Genomic DNA, 16,098 nt, shown 5'->3' on the forward strand with positions numbered 1-16,098 from the left:
GTGGTCACTCTTCAGTACATGATTTCAGTTTGTTTGAAGTGGTCACTCTTGTGTTAAGGGTAGCTATAGGTTGCATGGTTATTTCAGATGTCACCGACGCGACGTCGTCTGTCTAAATGCGGTTTTCGTTTGATTTGTTTCTTTGGATGTCTAGACGCCTGGCTCGTGACCGGTATGCTTCGCCAGTACCTATTATTCTGTCTGTTAAAATGAATTGTAGTAAATTAATGTCGCCATGCTCAGCTGGATTTCAGTAAACCACACAGTAAACCCATCCCCGAAACCCCTTCCGCTCAGATATATCCTTCCTCTCATCCCCAACTTCATTCGGAACGGAGCATGAAAGGTGTGTTGATGGTTCTCCTGACATCCCGTACGCCAAAAGCATCAATGAAAAATACACCACTTTTTAATCCAAGTCAAAAAGCTTATTTCGGGCATCTTAGATTGATTTGGCCCCAGTACAGGTCATCTCATTTCATGTGCCAGCTTTTGGACTTTTGACTTGCTTGCTTAACTGGTCGATGGTTGGGTTTATTGATTGATTGAGTAATTGATTAGTTAATTGTCAACCAGTAAGCGTTCAATATGTAAAATCCTTTTCCGAAAAGAATATAAGATCAATACGCCCCCCCCCCCCTTCTTTGGGGATATTAAAGTAATGACACAAACAAGATGAACCATAACTCAAACAAGAGTCATCCCAGCTTCTCAGTACCATCAATCCACAGAAAGTCCACAAACATCAGTCCCCACCCAGCACACAACATTTGCAGACCAAACCATGACAGCAGCATAGATCAGAGACTGCGAGACTCTCTCCCTGCTAGCATCAGCATCAAGCATTGCGTGTGTCCACACTGCTCAGCTGTAGCTATAGCAGGCCTAGTAGTTGTGACAGCGCTGTTTTTTTGTCGCACCTGAACACAAGGTAATTCCCAGGACGGTGCCAGGGCAGGCCAGGTGAAAATCAATGTGACAAGATGGCGGCAACACTGTCTCTTCTGTTTGTCATCGGTACTGTGCGGCGGACTGTGAGGTCAATATTGGTCTTTTTTTTCCCAGAGCGGATTATTATTAGAATTAAAATAAAAACATTCTTGTATGAAGGGGGATTTTATGCTTGGTACTTACTGTAGAGAAGAAATTTAATTCAAATCGGTGGTGACCTCACAAAACTGGAAGTACATTACATTTTATGCATATCGAAATGCGTTTTGGCTTTGATATAAAGTATTGAGAAATATTGAGAAAAGTCATGAGCAATCCAACAGGTGTGTGTAGAGTGATACTTTTTCCGAATCAATAAAAAACATCAACGCATTAATCAAATAGGAACGAACAACGATCACACGACTTTGAAAAGTCAGGGTTTTGATGACTGAAACTGAGTATTTGTCGAAGACGTACTCTCAGGGTCTACTCAGTCAAACAGTAGTCTGTGTTTCTTTCTTCACCTTTCCCTGTCCCAACTTCCACGCGCAACCCCTCCTTTTTGTCAGTGCACACAGCAAATAATGTCCTGATCTTCTACAGCCAACACAGGAATTCTCTAAGCGAACATACATTTATCATGAGACTCTAGTCTGGAGAAATTAAAAATAACATGTAATATAAAAAAACCTAGTCTGCCTCCAGAGTAGCATCCAAAAACGTGCTTATTCACAGAGCTCGACATTTTGTCACTGTCTCAAAGAGCACAACCTTTCACGCGTTGCTTTGCACGCGTTCCTACTTTGTTTCTTTTTGTGCCGAGTAATTTTGAGACCTGCATCCTCGTCAGTAATAAGCTTATGTATGGCAGCCCTGCTTGGTCTCGGGGGATGTGGGGCAGTGATGCATCAACCCTGGGATCAGCAATGGGGAAGATGCACTATATGGCAGCGTTCTGGAGCCACAAGTGTTAATACTAATAATAACAAGAAATTCCTCCGAGGTAGGAAAAACACCCCCGTCCTTACCATTCTCACTGCCACCAACTGAGAAGGTTATTTCCCTTTGACCATTAATATGTCCCTCTATAAGTCCTTGTAGAATCTTAATCCACCAATAACTCCCTAACCGTGTGTTTGACTGGTCCCAATTTTTGTAAGGACCGTCTCAGGAATGTATAGAACCTGTTCACCAAGTTTGGTGACGATCGGTCCGTTCATTCTTGAGATCTATATGCGAACACAAACACACACAAACAAACAAACACATCGACCGAATCCTATACACACCCCTATACCGGGGGTGTAATGATAAAATAGCATGAGGCTTAATTACAGGACACTACATACAGTTTCCACTTTTGGTGTCAGTAAGCATCCAGAACAGCAACTATAAAGATAAAGATAATTATAAAGATAACAGAGGTTCTTTTGTGAGTATCACAGCAGATTCCAAAAATGTCCAATACAACGCCACCTGACAAAAATGTAAATTGCCAGGAAAACAACGCTTTTTATGATAATCAGTTATGCTTTTTACTTTGACAAACGTCACTCTTGAATTGCTTAGTGGCAGCAAAGTAGGGCCACATTTTTCAATTGTAATTATATCGGTATTTCAGCAACGTTCTATCAGTATTAATAGCAAAGATGGCTTTGATTATAACACCTTTGGCACCAGAATGGCGTCATAATGCATCGCATGTAGTGAGTTAAATATAGACTAGTCTCGGTGATTGCATGCATGCAACGATACTGTTGTCGTTTGCCCTTTAGCAATGACACGCTCCCGGAATAGTTAACTCCCCTTGTACGCACGTCAGCCATGTCAAGTAGACCTGTCATGTCATGATGTTGCGGCTGCAAACTTCTTGTTATTTGAGTTGCTCTGTCGGTTGCATGACGGTGCTGCTTAAGACCTTTTTTCTCTCTTTTTTTTTTTTTTTACATGACAGCAGTAATAGTTGGGAAAATCTGTATTGGAATAATTGGCTGATTTTTTTTTTAAACTGGTGCTGATTATGTTGCTCTTATTTTATTTTGTATTTTTACTGAGAAAGGGCAACTTTTATAGAAATGCTTTAATTTAACCTTCTGCCACTATCCGCACTGAAAAGTGAATGTAAACTCAGTAACGGAACTCAATGTTTGTAAAGATTTTAGTCGAGCAGTATGTAAGAAATGTTAAGTCCTTTGTACTGGAAACTTGCATTCTCCCAGTAAGGTCATATATTGTACTACGTTGCAAGCCCCTGGAGCAATTTTTTGATTAGTGCTTTTGTGAACAAGAAACAATTAACAAGTGGCTCTATCCCATCTCCCCCCTTTCCCCGTCGCGATATAACCTTGAACGGTTGAAAACGACGTTAAACACCAAATAAAGAAAGAAAGAGAGTAACGGAACACTGTAATTTGAGTGCATTCCATGCCTTAAAAGCAGGCTACATATGGCCTCACCAGACATTTTGATCCTTTAATACGAATGGAATTGTACCAGTACATTTGTTTTAATTCACGCTTTTTTGTTCAAAAGTCGTGTCTTCTATTCTGTTCTTTTGGAAAATTGGAAGAACAAAGGCTTGTAGAAAGTATCTGGGGTGTTTATGAAACATGCAAGCAAGCAAACAGACAGAGAATGAGAAGCGAGAGAAGTGAGCGCGAAAGAGATGTGTGAAGGGTAACAAGGGGGAATTGGGAGGTAACAAAGACCGTCAGTAAAGGAAAAGAAAACCGCAGTTTGTGAAGAGTGGGAGGGAAAGTGGGGAGGCCGGATTCAGTGACAGGTGTGGTGTGAAACACAGGTGAGAGATGTCAGGAACCCTGCCAGCCTCTATCCCCCGTTTTCCGTGCACCCGACCTCTGACTCTCCGTGTCAGACAGCACGCCGTCTTCTTCTGCTGATGGGAAAATAGCTCTTTTCGGTTGTTCTCTTGCAGGAGATACAAAGAATTTTTTGTTCCAAGATGTTGGGTTTTGACTGGTGACAGATGTTTTGCTTTTTTGGGATGTGGTATGTCTTTGAAATAGCTTACTCTATATTATTTTTTTTTAAATAAATATTTCATTTTCAAAATGAAGAAAGCAATGAACTTTATCGGCTATGAGACCGCCCCATGTTATTCTTTTTAGCCGTTGACCACCAGAATGTTTTTGTTTGCTGTTTTGACTACAGCTCTTGGTCTCTCACCATCCGCCAAACCAAAATTGTCCGTGTCTGTTTACTGTCTTTTTCGCTCTGTGCTCATCTCCATGTCCTCTTCATGCCTGTCCGAGGACAGGAGGATGACTCCTTCATGGTGCTTCTGCACGGCTTCGTGACACCGCGACACAGTCAACAAGCCATCCAGTCCACGAGTCCGCGACTCCCATTGTAATAAAGTGCTTGGCCGGGTCCAGTCCCTTCAGTACTTTCTGAGTGCTTTGCTCGCGCATCTGCTGCACGACAACTGGTTCATCTGCACAGAGACTTTGCTGGTCATTATTCGTTCACTCCCGTCACTTCTTTTCTTTTCTTTCTTTTCATCTTTTTTTTTCTCCAAATAAAGTTGCTAGTTCTGGACCATGCGGGAAACAAGTGTTTCTTCAAGTGCTGTGTTTGAGGAGTTAGTGGTTGAGGTGGCTTGGTTGGGACGTCAAGCAGAGGCTTCTTCCTCTTGCAGTTGATAGTGTGTCTCGTCTCACTCGCTCTCTACCTACTGCCCCCCTCCCCCTGGCTCCCTTCTCCCCAGACACAAACCGTCTTGTCAAACCACTTTGCAAACTACCCTCCTCTTCGTTTTCATCCTTTTCGTGATCCCTCTCTGTCTCGTGACTCGGGAGGTGGCAGAGAGGTTGAGCTATACGAAGGAACAGCAGAGGCTGAGAACGAAAGAGTCTCTGCTACAGGACGAAGTAGAAGGCATTCATGAGATACTTCGTGTTTTCTGAGCGGTACCTCCCGTCGTTCAGACTTGTTCAAGAGGTTGTTTGTACTTCTCCGCCCGTCTTTGGCCCATCTCTGGGCATTGAGCTGCAAGGAGAGGACTGAAAGGCGCGACAAACGACGGGCCTAGAAGGGGCCCGGGTCTCCCCCACACGGGCCCGATAATCGGCTGGGTAGTGTGTCTATAACGGGGGGAGTGAGAGAGAGAGAGCGAGCGAGCGAGCGAGGAGCTTACTGAAGACGTGGAACAAAAGCTGAGGTGACATTGTGGGAAAAAGAAGAAATACGGTTTTCGAGACAGATTAAGTCAGACTAAAGAAATGCAATGCTTCCCTGCTCAGGACGTGGATGATGACGCAACAGAGAGAACTTCAGTAGAGCTCATTGGTAGACAGAATTAAAGACTTGGACGCCCTGAAAACCTGGCGATTATAAAAGTACAGGAAACAGAGAAGATAGATCTAAAGAGGAGGCGGAAGGGCATTCCTGTTTTCATTTATTTCTATGAAGAAAGACTGCGGTGGTCACTATATACCAGACATACATACAGGCGGAGGCAGACAGGCAGGAAAACGGGCAGACAAGACAAGAGAGGACAAGAAGGACAAAACGGACAGATATCGACAAAGAGACGGACAGACAGATAGGACAAGACAGGGGGGTACAAGACAAGAGAACCCAAGACAAGACAGTAGCAAAGCTTCTCCCCATTCCATTCCGCCGTAAAGAAAAAGAAGGGGGTGGGCGCGCCGCCCGTGCAGAGAGAGGGTCATGCGAGGCAGCAGAGCAAATGGCGGGGTTTGGGTTTGCGGAGAGAGAACTCGCGCTGGGATGTCTTTGTCGTCCCCACACTTTGATGTCGCCCCTGAACCCCAATTAGCGCAGCTTCGGGTCCGATTAGGTGCGGAAATGTACCGTTTGGGACCGCGACACGTCTCTATAACCCTTGCTCCGACACTCTCTTTTTCTTTTTTTTTCCTGTTCCTTCTCTCTCTCTCTCCCAATGATCGGGGTTCGTTCCCTTCAGCCCGGCCCTGTAATTGAAGGGAAAACACTCTCGTCACCATGATCCGCACTTACCTGCATTGTGTCCCCTCTTTTCTCTCGGTGAATCCCTTTCAGTGGACACGAGTGTTACAGTGGGGGTATTTGGGTATTTTGTCGCGCCTAAGTTCAGCCATCGCAACCCTGTAGCCACCAACCCACCCCTCGTCGTGTACTGTACGTCTTTAGCTTCTTATTTCGAATCCCCTATTTTTTCCACGTCCGCTTTCAGTTCTTCTGTTCTGGTCCCCCCCTTTTGCCCGCCTACCTCTGATCATACGCCCCCATTTTGTTGTGTCGCCGTTGTTACAAGGGGACTAACGATGGATGGAGGCAAAGCCAGCAATCACCGGGGTGTTGCCGAGGACCGCCTGCTGTCACGAGGTGTCCCATAGCACTCTATTTGCAGGACCGCAAAATTCCTCCTGCCTGGTTCCCGGGTCTTCCTAGACAGTGGAACCCCCCTTTCAGACACCCCCCCCCCTATTTTAAGACTCCCCCCTTTTAGGAACCCTGTTATCTGAGATTTTCTGTTCACAACCTCTGTAAATTTACCCCCATTTTAAGACTCCCTCCTTTTTAAGACCTGATTTTGTCAGATTGTTGAAGGTCTTAAAAGGGGGTTCCACTGTACCGCTCGCCTTGCCTCCCAACACGGCCTCCCTTCGTTCAAATCATCGTCGTTACGACGACAAACTTGATCAAGTTTTCTTCTCCTTTTTCTCCCTCGTTCATATATGATTGCATTTTTGGCAGCGCCTTTTTGGCCTTTGGTTTCAACGACGGTGGGAAGGCAGGGGTCGAATCGTGTGGTTTTTGTTTCTCCTTTCAGTGGTTATTAACTTTGCTGGCTGACCATCTGATAGAGGACTAAGCGGCGTCTAAAGGGGTGAAATCACCACAAATACGAGCTAAAACGTCTTTGAAAGGAATGTTGAGAAAGGGGACAAATGGGAGTGTGAGATGAGTCGTGAGGCTGAGGTTTTGTTTGATGGTGTAGTGTTGTGTTCCTTGTAGGGGTTTGCCATTGGAAACAGTTCTGTGCAGTGTTACGATATTGAGGTGAACGTCAGGTCAGAAGTGAATCAAAGCTTTTTTGTTTGTTTTGGGGAAGAAACGGTAGGTAAGGGTTTGTCTGCATGGCTGTGTCTCTGTCATGTGTTTGCTCTCTCTTATCTCTCTATCTCTTCATCTCTGTCCGTCTGTCTCTGTGAATGTTTAGCCTTTAGTTCTGACAGATTCACTCAGATAATCTGTGGCGTCGTCGTCCCTTCTCCCTCCTGTCTGTTGTGGTCTTTTTACCCTGTCCTCTCTTCCCTTTCCTGTGGCTATGACAAAAAGAGCAAGACATTGTCACCGCACAAAGCTTCTGCCAAGTTCAGGCGTGGCCAAAAAGGACTCTAGTCCATTAGTCCCGCGAAGCAGTGCTGTTCGCTAAGACGTTTTGAGTTCTGTGTGTTACCTTATGGCACATTGTTGTTAGCGTTTTTGTGGGTGTAATCTCTGTCTGTCTGAGACTCGCTCTCTCTCTCGTTTATTTTCGAGAAAATGGACCAAGGAAGTCTGGCAATTTAGTGCTGAGTTTGGTATGGTCAAAAAGGACTAGCATCCCAGTTCTCGTCTTCCTTCTCCTCCTCCTCCTTCTCTTCATCATCGTCGTCTCGTCTCATCGTCGTCTTCTTCTTCTTCTCTTTCTTCAACGCATTCTTTCTACCATCCATGACCCCATTCCTATCCGAGCTCGCCCCTGCCGCGGTGGTTAAACACCACGAACACAAAGTTGCCGTGTTGATTTTCAAAATCCCAGGAAGACAAGAAGAGTCGACTGACCCAGAGACTGCTGCTTGCTAGCCCTGTGCTCGTAGTAGAAACAAAAATCTATTATAACATTTTGTTTTGAAGCCGTCAGTACAAGGCAGGGCTGACTCCACGGGATACACGCAAGATGGAAGTGTAGCGGAGACAGAGGAGAATCTTTCACGGCTCGTCTGCTCCATCGATCGCGCTGGCAAGACGCATTGATACGTCTGTTTGCTCAGCTCTCAACAAGGGGGGTGGGGCCAGGCGGGGACTGTAGCTATAATGGATGGTTGGAGGGAGAGAGAGAAGAGATGGTCTGGCAGGGGGGAGAAGAGATGGTCTGGCAGGGGGGAGGGGTGGATGGGGGAGAGATTTTTAGTGGTATTGCAAGTGAGTGGAATCATGACGTCTAACGAGACACAATGACAGTCCATTTTTGTCTGTATGTATCGCGAGGAGAGAGAGAGGGAGTAAAGGATGGAGATGGATGTTGGATTTGATTTGAATTATGACGTTTGGATGTTGGAATTGATTTGAATTATGACGATTTTCGAAACAGAATTACCACTTTTTTCTTTCTTTTTTAAGAGATGTCTGGGAGAAGAGGGAGGGGGAGTAAAAGGAGCGCGTGTGTGCGGGAATGGATGGTGAACAGTATCTCAAGTGCGTGGAATTATGACGCTGAACGAGACACAATGACCACATTTTCTCTGCTCTTTGGTTCGTGTATTGATCTCAATCCAGGTTTTTAGTTGCCGAGATCCGCACACGAGGATTTGTTGGAAGATTTCTTTTTAGCGATAAAATTATCTGGGATTTTTCTCTTCCACGAATCACCTTTATAGCTAGGCAGGATGTCTAGCAATTTTTCTTCACCGTAATTCATTCTTTAAAAAAAATCTATTCGTGCATTATTGACAAAGGCTGAATTTGAATAGATAAATGTCTGGACTGAGTTATACTTTGGGAATCAAAACTGTTATTTATGGTACAGAAAAGGTTCTCGGCATTTTTCCGGAAAATAATGAAAGCGCTCTGCGCGTGGAGACTGATTATTTTAATGCGCCTATTTTCCTGGCTTCAAGACATTTCCTACGTGAACTAGCTATGTAAACAAATTGAAAATATTTAGAAGCAAAAATACCCTTGGCCATCAGTATTTTTGATTTTCTGTTATGGTAATTTTTAGAATTTGTGCACGCTTTGTCGTTTCGAATGGTTGTGTACACAACACGACACTACATCAATATTCAAGTTGTGCCGACATAACGGCATTTATTGACATAACCATTCAATTGACTGCACTTGGACTTTGTTGAAGAATAAAAAAAACCCGATGAACGAGGTTAGAATAAAGAAAGAAAACGGAAAGCTTAAAGAAAAAGATGAAGAAGAAAAAGAGAAGGGAACTAAACACAGAGAGAGAAGAACAAAAATCATGAAAATTGGGACAACTGACGCAGTGTCGGAGAGGGAAAAAATCCAACTATACAAAGCGTACAAAAATTCAATCCATTAAAGAGCCATTTGAGGGCAGAAAAGTGGCAACGGCAAGGACCTAATGTTGTCTGTCTGTGATTGGATTTAACCTGTCTCCAGACTTTAACAAGTTAATAAGCGCGCTCCAAAGATGTCCGGCCTCGGCTTGCCTCTTTTCCTTTTTTTCTTTCCCCCTTCGGAGGTCACTCTTTGAACATGCGTTTTGTTCCTGCTGGTAGTACTAGTAGAAGTGAAGAATAGTTATGACTAATATTTGCATTCCCTTTTTGCGTTTTAATTTAAGAAAAAAAAGCTTGTCACTGTTTTTTTAAAAATCTTCGCTTGTGCAGTTTTCACGTATGTGCTGCCATGTACTCCTCTCGTTCTCACGTATTTTTGTGTGAAAAATAATACATTTTGTAATTTATTTTACAAAATATCCATAAAGTGCTTCTCGACAACAAATTGTCAACGCAAACGGGGATATTATTTTACTGTGAAAGATTTGTTCAGCACAAGTCATAAGAAGGCATGCATATGCAGGACACTCCACCAAAATTGTTTTTGTCAGCATAATCATGTTTATTTTGTCAATGTCAGGAAAAAAAGAAAATGTAGAAGGAATTTACCGCCTGAGTTTCACTATATACACTTTTCACCGTTCCCGTGGAATAATAAGACAGGTGAAATTATACAACAGCGAGGTGAAAAAGATAAATTTAACGCCTGAGTTTTCACAATACATGTTCCACCCTGCACGAAGTAGAGAGCGCGCCACAGGGGGTAGGGTAGTACCCCTTGCCGCATCTCCTCCCCGGACGGAAGCGCCCTGTGTTTACCTACATTACCTCCCTTTGTCAGCCTCGTTTGGAAGGTAAGCAAAGGGGGAGCACTCGAACGGGTGTGTTTGTAAAGGGGCGCAATTTAAGGGGAAGTAATCGCGGCTGACGCGGGACAATGTGCTGTGTCCGAGCGTTCACGGCACCCATTTTAGGGACAGACTGAGTCCGTCTCAGCCGTTGTGATGAGAACTTTGGTCCGTGAGCTGGCTGGTTGGCTGGCTGGCTGACCGACTGGCTGGTTGGGTATGACCTGTCCGTGGAGCTCATATCCTGATTCCTGTTATCCTTTTTACATTTAGTCAAGTTTTGACTAAATGTTTTAACATAGAGGGGGAATCGAGACGAGGGTCGTGGTGTAGGTGTGTGTGTGTGTCTGTCTGTCTGTCTGTCTGTCTGTCTGTGCGTGTGTGTGTAGAGCGATTCAGACTAAACTACTGGACCGATCTTAATGAAATTTGACATGAGAGTTCCTGGGAATGATATCCCCGGATGTTTTTTTCTTTTTTTCGATAAATACCTTTGATGACGTCATATCCGGCTTTTCGTAAAAGTTGAGGCAGCACTGTCACTCCCTCATTTTTCAATCAAATTGATTGAAATTTTGGCAAAGCAATCTTCATATAACCTTCGTGGTTGAAAACGACGTTAAACACCAAATAAAGAAAGAAAGAAAGCAATCTTCGACAAAGGCCGGACTTTGGTATTGCATTTCAGCTTGGTGGCTTAAAAACTAATGAATGAGTTTGGTCATTAAAAATCGAAAACTTTTAATTAAATTTTTATTTTTATTAAACGATCCAAAAACAATTTCATTTTATTCTTCGTTCTTTTCTGATTCCAAAAACATATACATATGTTATATTTGGATTACAAACAAGCTCTAAAAATTAAAAATATGAAAATTATGATTAAAATTAATTTTCCGAAATCGATTTAAAAACAATTTCATCTTATTCCTTGTCGGTCCCTGATTCCAAAAACGTATAGATATATGTTTGGATTAAAAACAAACTCAGTAAGCTAAAAAGAATAGACATACAGAAAAGCGTGTTATCCTGCTCAGCGCTACCACTACCGCACTATTCTGCATGGCTTGTCGATTTCACTGACTTTGCCACGAGCGGTGGACTGACGAAACTACGAGTATGTGGTCTTGGTGAAAAAAGCAGTGCGTTCAGTTTCATTCTGTGAGTTCGACAGCTTGACTAAATGTTGTTATTTCGCCTTACGCGACTTGTTTTCTTTCTTTTATCTGTTATGAGCAAGGAGATTTTGGTCCGTGAGTTGTACGGCTCGATGGCTGGCTGGTAGGTTGCGACCAGCCCAAGCAGGTCAGATTCTGGTTCCCGTTATTCATTTTCTTTGTATCAGTTTTACGTGGGGAGATTTTATTGCCCGCTGGCATAAAAGCGTTAAGATTTGGAAGTTCTTGGACAAGACTGTTCCTATTTCTTGAAAACTAAGATTTGCGACTCTAATCACAGATGTCAAATGTGGGCTTTTCCGAAGTTGAAATCAGCAGCGAATTAAAAGCACAGAGACACGATTATATGGACATAGAACATTACAAATACCATTGTAGCATACATTTTGTCGGCCAATTTGTCGTGAAGAAGAACGAGGAGGAAACGGCAGTGGTTGCTCAAAATGACGTTGGCATCCAGCATCAGAAATGTTCAGATTGTGACGCTGAACAGTACCTAGTGGCCTTGGCAGGTCGTCCCTGAGTATCACAACGACCGGCGTGAAATCGAAAGGGACGAAACGAAAGTGAAACAATGGCCCTATTGCGGCGTGCACTCTACACGAATTTTCCCTTTCTGCCGACGGGACGGCTGTGTACACTGGATGAATTATGAACGACACCTTTCCCTTCTCGACACCTGCCTGTGCAAATACTCCGCCGCGACTCGGCGCTACCTTGCGATTGGTTGTGAATCGGCGTATCCTTCCACCTTTACCAGCTAACACCACCATCACTAGCACCACCACCACCACCAGCAGCACCACCACCCCCGTCACCGCACTGCTTTTCTTTTCCGTCAACCAAGCTGGGGTGGGTTGTAAAACTGCAAACCCTTGCTTTGGTTTTTGCGCCACAACAGAGCGGGCTGGGTGTGTGTTCTGTCAATATTGGCTCGCACGGGCCCCGTAGAAAAGAGCCCGGCCCGGGCAATATTTTGTCGCACATGAGCGACAATTGCTGTGACAAAACGTTCCCGCTTCATTGACAATACTTATTAAGTGCATGCGATGTACCCAGGCCCGCGCGGATCGTACAGGCTTTTTTTCTTCTTCTTTCTTGTTTTAGGATTTATTAAAAGTAAAGAGAAAAAATGTGCACATGTGCATAGCACGCGATTTGAGCACCCTTTAACTTATTGATGTTGGGGGCGCTTCAGTCTCGTGTTATCGTTTTTTCTCTTTTTTGTTTTTTTGAGGACTCCATCATGTCACATGACACCCCCGTGACCTTGGTACGTTGAGACAGACGCTTTATATAGAAAGAACTAATCTCTGCTATGTACTTGCGATTTTGATTGAGTGAAAGCAAAATGTTTGCTTTTGTGTCATCTATTTATGAATATGTATATGCGCATCCTTCCTGTAAATGTGATCACGAAATGCATACCATTTTTAAATAAGGTAAATTCACTGATAAAAACACTCTGATGAATAAAATTAAATGAATGGCGGAAATAACAAACATAAAAGAGTTCAAGAGATATTTTATTGGTATGATTTTCATAATCATTCGGGGTACATTGTTTTTATCAAAAGTGCAGATTATTCTTGCAGATCATCTTTGCTCTTATGTAGGGCGCGTTACACATAAAATTCAAATTCCAACATTTCCAACAAGTGCATGCATTTGAATCAAGAATACACACTACGCCACATGATCCATCGTATTCTCGTGTACAAAATGAAACTCGTTCATGCATGACCTGTTCATCACCTGCATGGACAGGTAAACGAGAGACAAAAGGTGAACACGGCTTTTAATGTTGCCGATCATGACAGGTGTTTTTTTCTTTGATCTCACCGCCATAGCTACTGTCTTTCGTATTTCTGTTTTACCCTCCTTTCGTGTGACGTTTTTCTGACTTATTGTCTATCGCGAATCTGTGATTGTAGTATGTTGGAACCAGTGTACGATATTCACAATTTCCTTCATCTTTTATATGTTTAATTTTTGCGTTGCTATGAAATCGTTGGATACACTCACTGTTAAAAATATTAAGGTCAAGGAAATAAAATGGGATAATGAATGTAAGCCTATTGGTATGTAAAGGCAGTAGCATCAACAGAACGCAAAATAAACCACAGCAAACTATTGAGCGGAGATGTTCACGCCAGTATTCACTAAAGTTTAAGCATATTTTTTAGTCCCCATCAGCACTACCACAACGACAGTCCCCTGTCCTTTCCTCCTCCTCCCTTCTGTGTGTGTGTTTTGTGTTTGTGTGTGTGTGTGTGTGTGTGTGTGTGTGTGTGTGTGTGTGTGTGTGTGTGTGTGTGTGTTTTGTGTGTGTGTGTGTGTGTGTGTGTGTGTGTTTTGTGTGTGTGTGTGTGTGTGTGTTTTGTGTTTGTGTGTGTGTGTGTGTGTGTTTTGTGTGTGTTTTGTGTGTGTGTGTGTGTGTGTGTGTGTGTGTGTGTGTGTGTGTGTTTTCATGCGAGAGTATATAATAATGGGTTCATTATGCGTTAACGTTTTTTGGCTGACGTGTTCTTAATTTTGTTTTTGTTTTTTGTTTTCAGCCTATGGGAGATGACAACAGCTACCTCACCGCCGACCAGAGCTCTCATATTCGTAAAGGTAAATGTGGCATTCATTTCTTCTTTTTGTCTGTCTACATGTCTGTGTTCCCGAACATGGATAAGTCATGTAAAGATCATTTTGTATAGCAGCCATCAGCTAACCTTGACCACCACGATTCAGGCACTCGCACTCCGTCTTGCCACAAGACCATCATTTAAAACAGTATCATCACACTCCCATCAATCACCACTCACCGGCACTGTGGGGATAAAAACACATGCGAAGGGGAACGGCAGGCGAGCGACTCGCGCGAGTTTTAACTGGGGAAGTGGAGACGGGCCATTAATGTGTCACAAGTATGAATAAGCTGACAGTCCTTCTTGTTCGCCCCTCTCAGCCCCGTGGAGCAATTTGCCAACCCCCTTGTCGCCCTTTGTCGCCCTTTGTCGCCCTGTGAGCTAGTGGAAAATAATACACTCTCCCTCTCTCTCTTTTCTACTACTCGGTGTATTGAGAGCGCCATGATATCTCTCTATACTGCTCCAAAAAAACCTGAATCATTTAGCCTGAATCATTAATGGTCTTGGCTACTGTACCAGTTTTGTCGCTTGGTGTGGAGGGGATTGGCTGTGTTGTGCTCCGAAGGTGCTACAACTCAGTGTTGAGAGCACCATGCTATATCTTTACTGCTACACAATAGTTTGAATCGTTTCGAGTTTTTGCTGTCGCTTGGTCGCCTTGGTGTGAATAGGATTGATCCTGATGTGCACTGAAGGTGGTGTTTTTTATATTTTTGTTTTTTTATAAATATTTACATTTTTGTTTGCCGCTGCTGTGCAAAATGTAAGGTCATTATAGTATGTATACACTTTTGGTTTTTTTGTTGTTATTTGTCTCATATGTTCTGGATAGGGCTCATTAGATGTAAAAGGGATTTTCTACACATAAGTGCAGTGTATTTGTGCAGTATATTTGGTTAGGCTGCTTTATTTTTATGGTTAAATTGAATTTTTTGCAGTTATAAATATAAATGTACGGCCTTTTCACAAGGTAAAGAGTTTGTGCAAGTGAATTAACGAAATTTCTGAGATAGTAAGCTGCTGGCAATATTGTTTTAACATTTTTATAGAGTATTATTGTTTTTCTGACTTACTGTCGTTTGGAGTTCTTTTTTAAATCCAACATTAAAGTTTTACCCAGAAAAACAATCTACAATCTGCAGAATTATTTTCAGTCACCCATCATCAATTAATTCCTATTTTTATCGTTTGCATGAGTGAACCGCAAAGCTTAAATTCTTAAATGACAAATGAGCTTTTTAAAGAATAATGTTTAAAAAAATGGTACATTATTTTCTAATTTCTTCAACGGTATTGGTCTTATTTTCACATTAATTTTGGTTCACAGAGAATCCTTTTTAAAATGCCTATATCGTGTCTTTAGGACCCTTCAAACCCTTACATTCTTTCACGAAAAAAGAGTCTTTTAAATATATAAATAATCAGCAAAACAACACAAGAATTGTTAATTTAAATCGAGTCTAGCTTCTTCGGATTTCTATTAAAAATTGATCATTTCAGAAAGAGAAAATGTATATTCTACTTTCTCCAGCAATCACCATGATCTGAATTATTGGCACAGGCAAAACTATTCAACGAGTAATAATGATTGTTCCGCGCGGCGTCAACGGCATGTTTTTTTTGTGTGGGGTGTTTTTCCCAGTCTCAGTGTGTTCAGCAATGGCAGAGCTGCAGCGAAACCGCCGCCTAATATTAGTCAGTCTGTTCCAACCAATCACAGTGCGGCTTGCGGCTGGCTTAGGGGTCTTTGTCGTATGACTCTGTTATGTCATCTGCTTAGAGACGAGCTTGAACTGAGAGAAAAAAAGAGGGACAGCTCTCATTTTCCTGTCTATGCCGTTATTATTTCTGCAGCTTGACTGTCAAATTTTCTGACATTTGATGGTAATATTTTTTCTCTGTTCGCCAATGACAGTCGTCAGCTAGTCATGCTGATAACTATTGTTGAAAACTCTATTGTTTTTCACCTTGCAATTGGCCAAGATAATTTTTTGAGGTCGTTGACTTTCATATCAACCAACCCTAACCCCAATACTACGGATCCATACTCCCTCCCCCCCCCCCCCCCCCCCCAAGAAGTAGGAGGGGAAGGTACATTTAACATAAAAACCATCCTCTAGCCCCCTCACCCCCTCAACGACACCACACCCCCACCCGCTCCCCTAGACACAAAAAACAAACAAGCGAAAAACAAACACAAGACAAAATCAAAACAAAACAGAACATTTAACGAAGC

General features: G+C 42.9%; 1 protein-coding gene across 1 annotated transcript in view; it reads left to right on the forward strand.

Annotated features, from left to right (window-relative positions):
• LOC138965931 (transcription factor AP-2-epsilon-like) overlaps nucleotides 1–16,098 on the forward strand; it is a 49,489-nt gene that overhangs the window by 13,646 nt on the left and 19,745 nt on the right. Inside the window, exon 3 of the mRNA XM_070338011.1 lies at nucleotides 13,782–13,839. Within this exon, the coding sequence (XP_070194112.1) occupies nucleotides 13,782–13,839 (58 nt within the window). The remainder of the gene's footprint in view (nucleotides 1–13,781; nucleotides 13,840–16,098) is intronic.

This window comes from Littorina saxatilis, linkage group LG5, assembly GCF_037325665.1.
Source record: "Littorina saxatilis isolate snail1 linkage group LG5, US_GU_Lsax_2.0, whole genome shotgun sequence".
NCBI classification, from domain to species: domain Eukaryota; kingdom Metazoa; phylum Mollusca; class Gastropoda; order Littorinimorpha; family Littorinidae; genus Littorina; species Littorina saxatilis.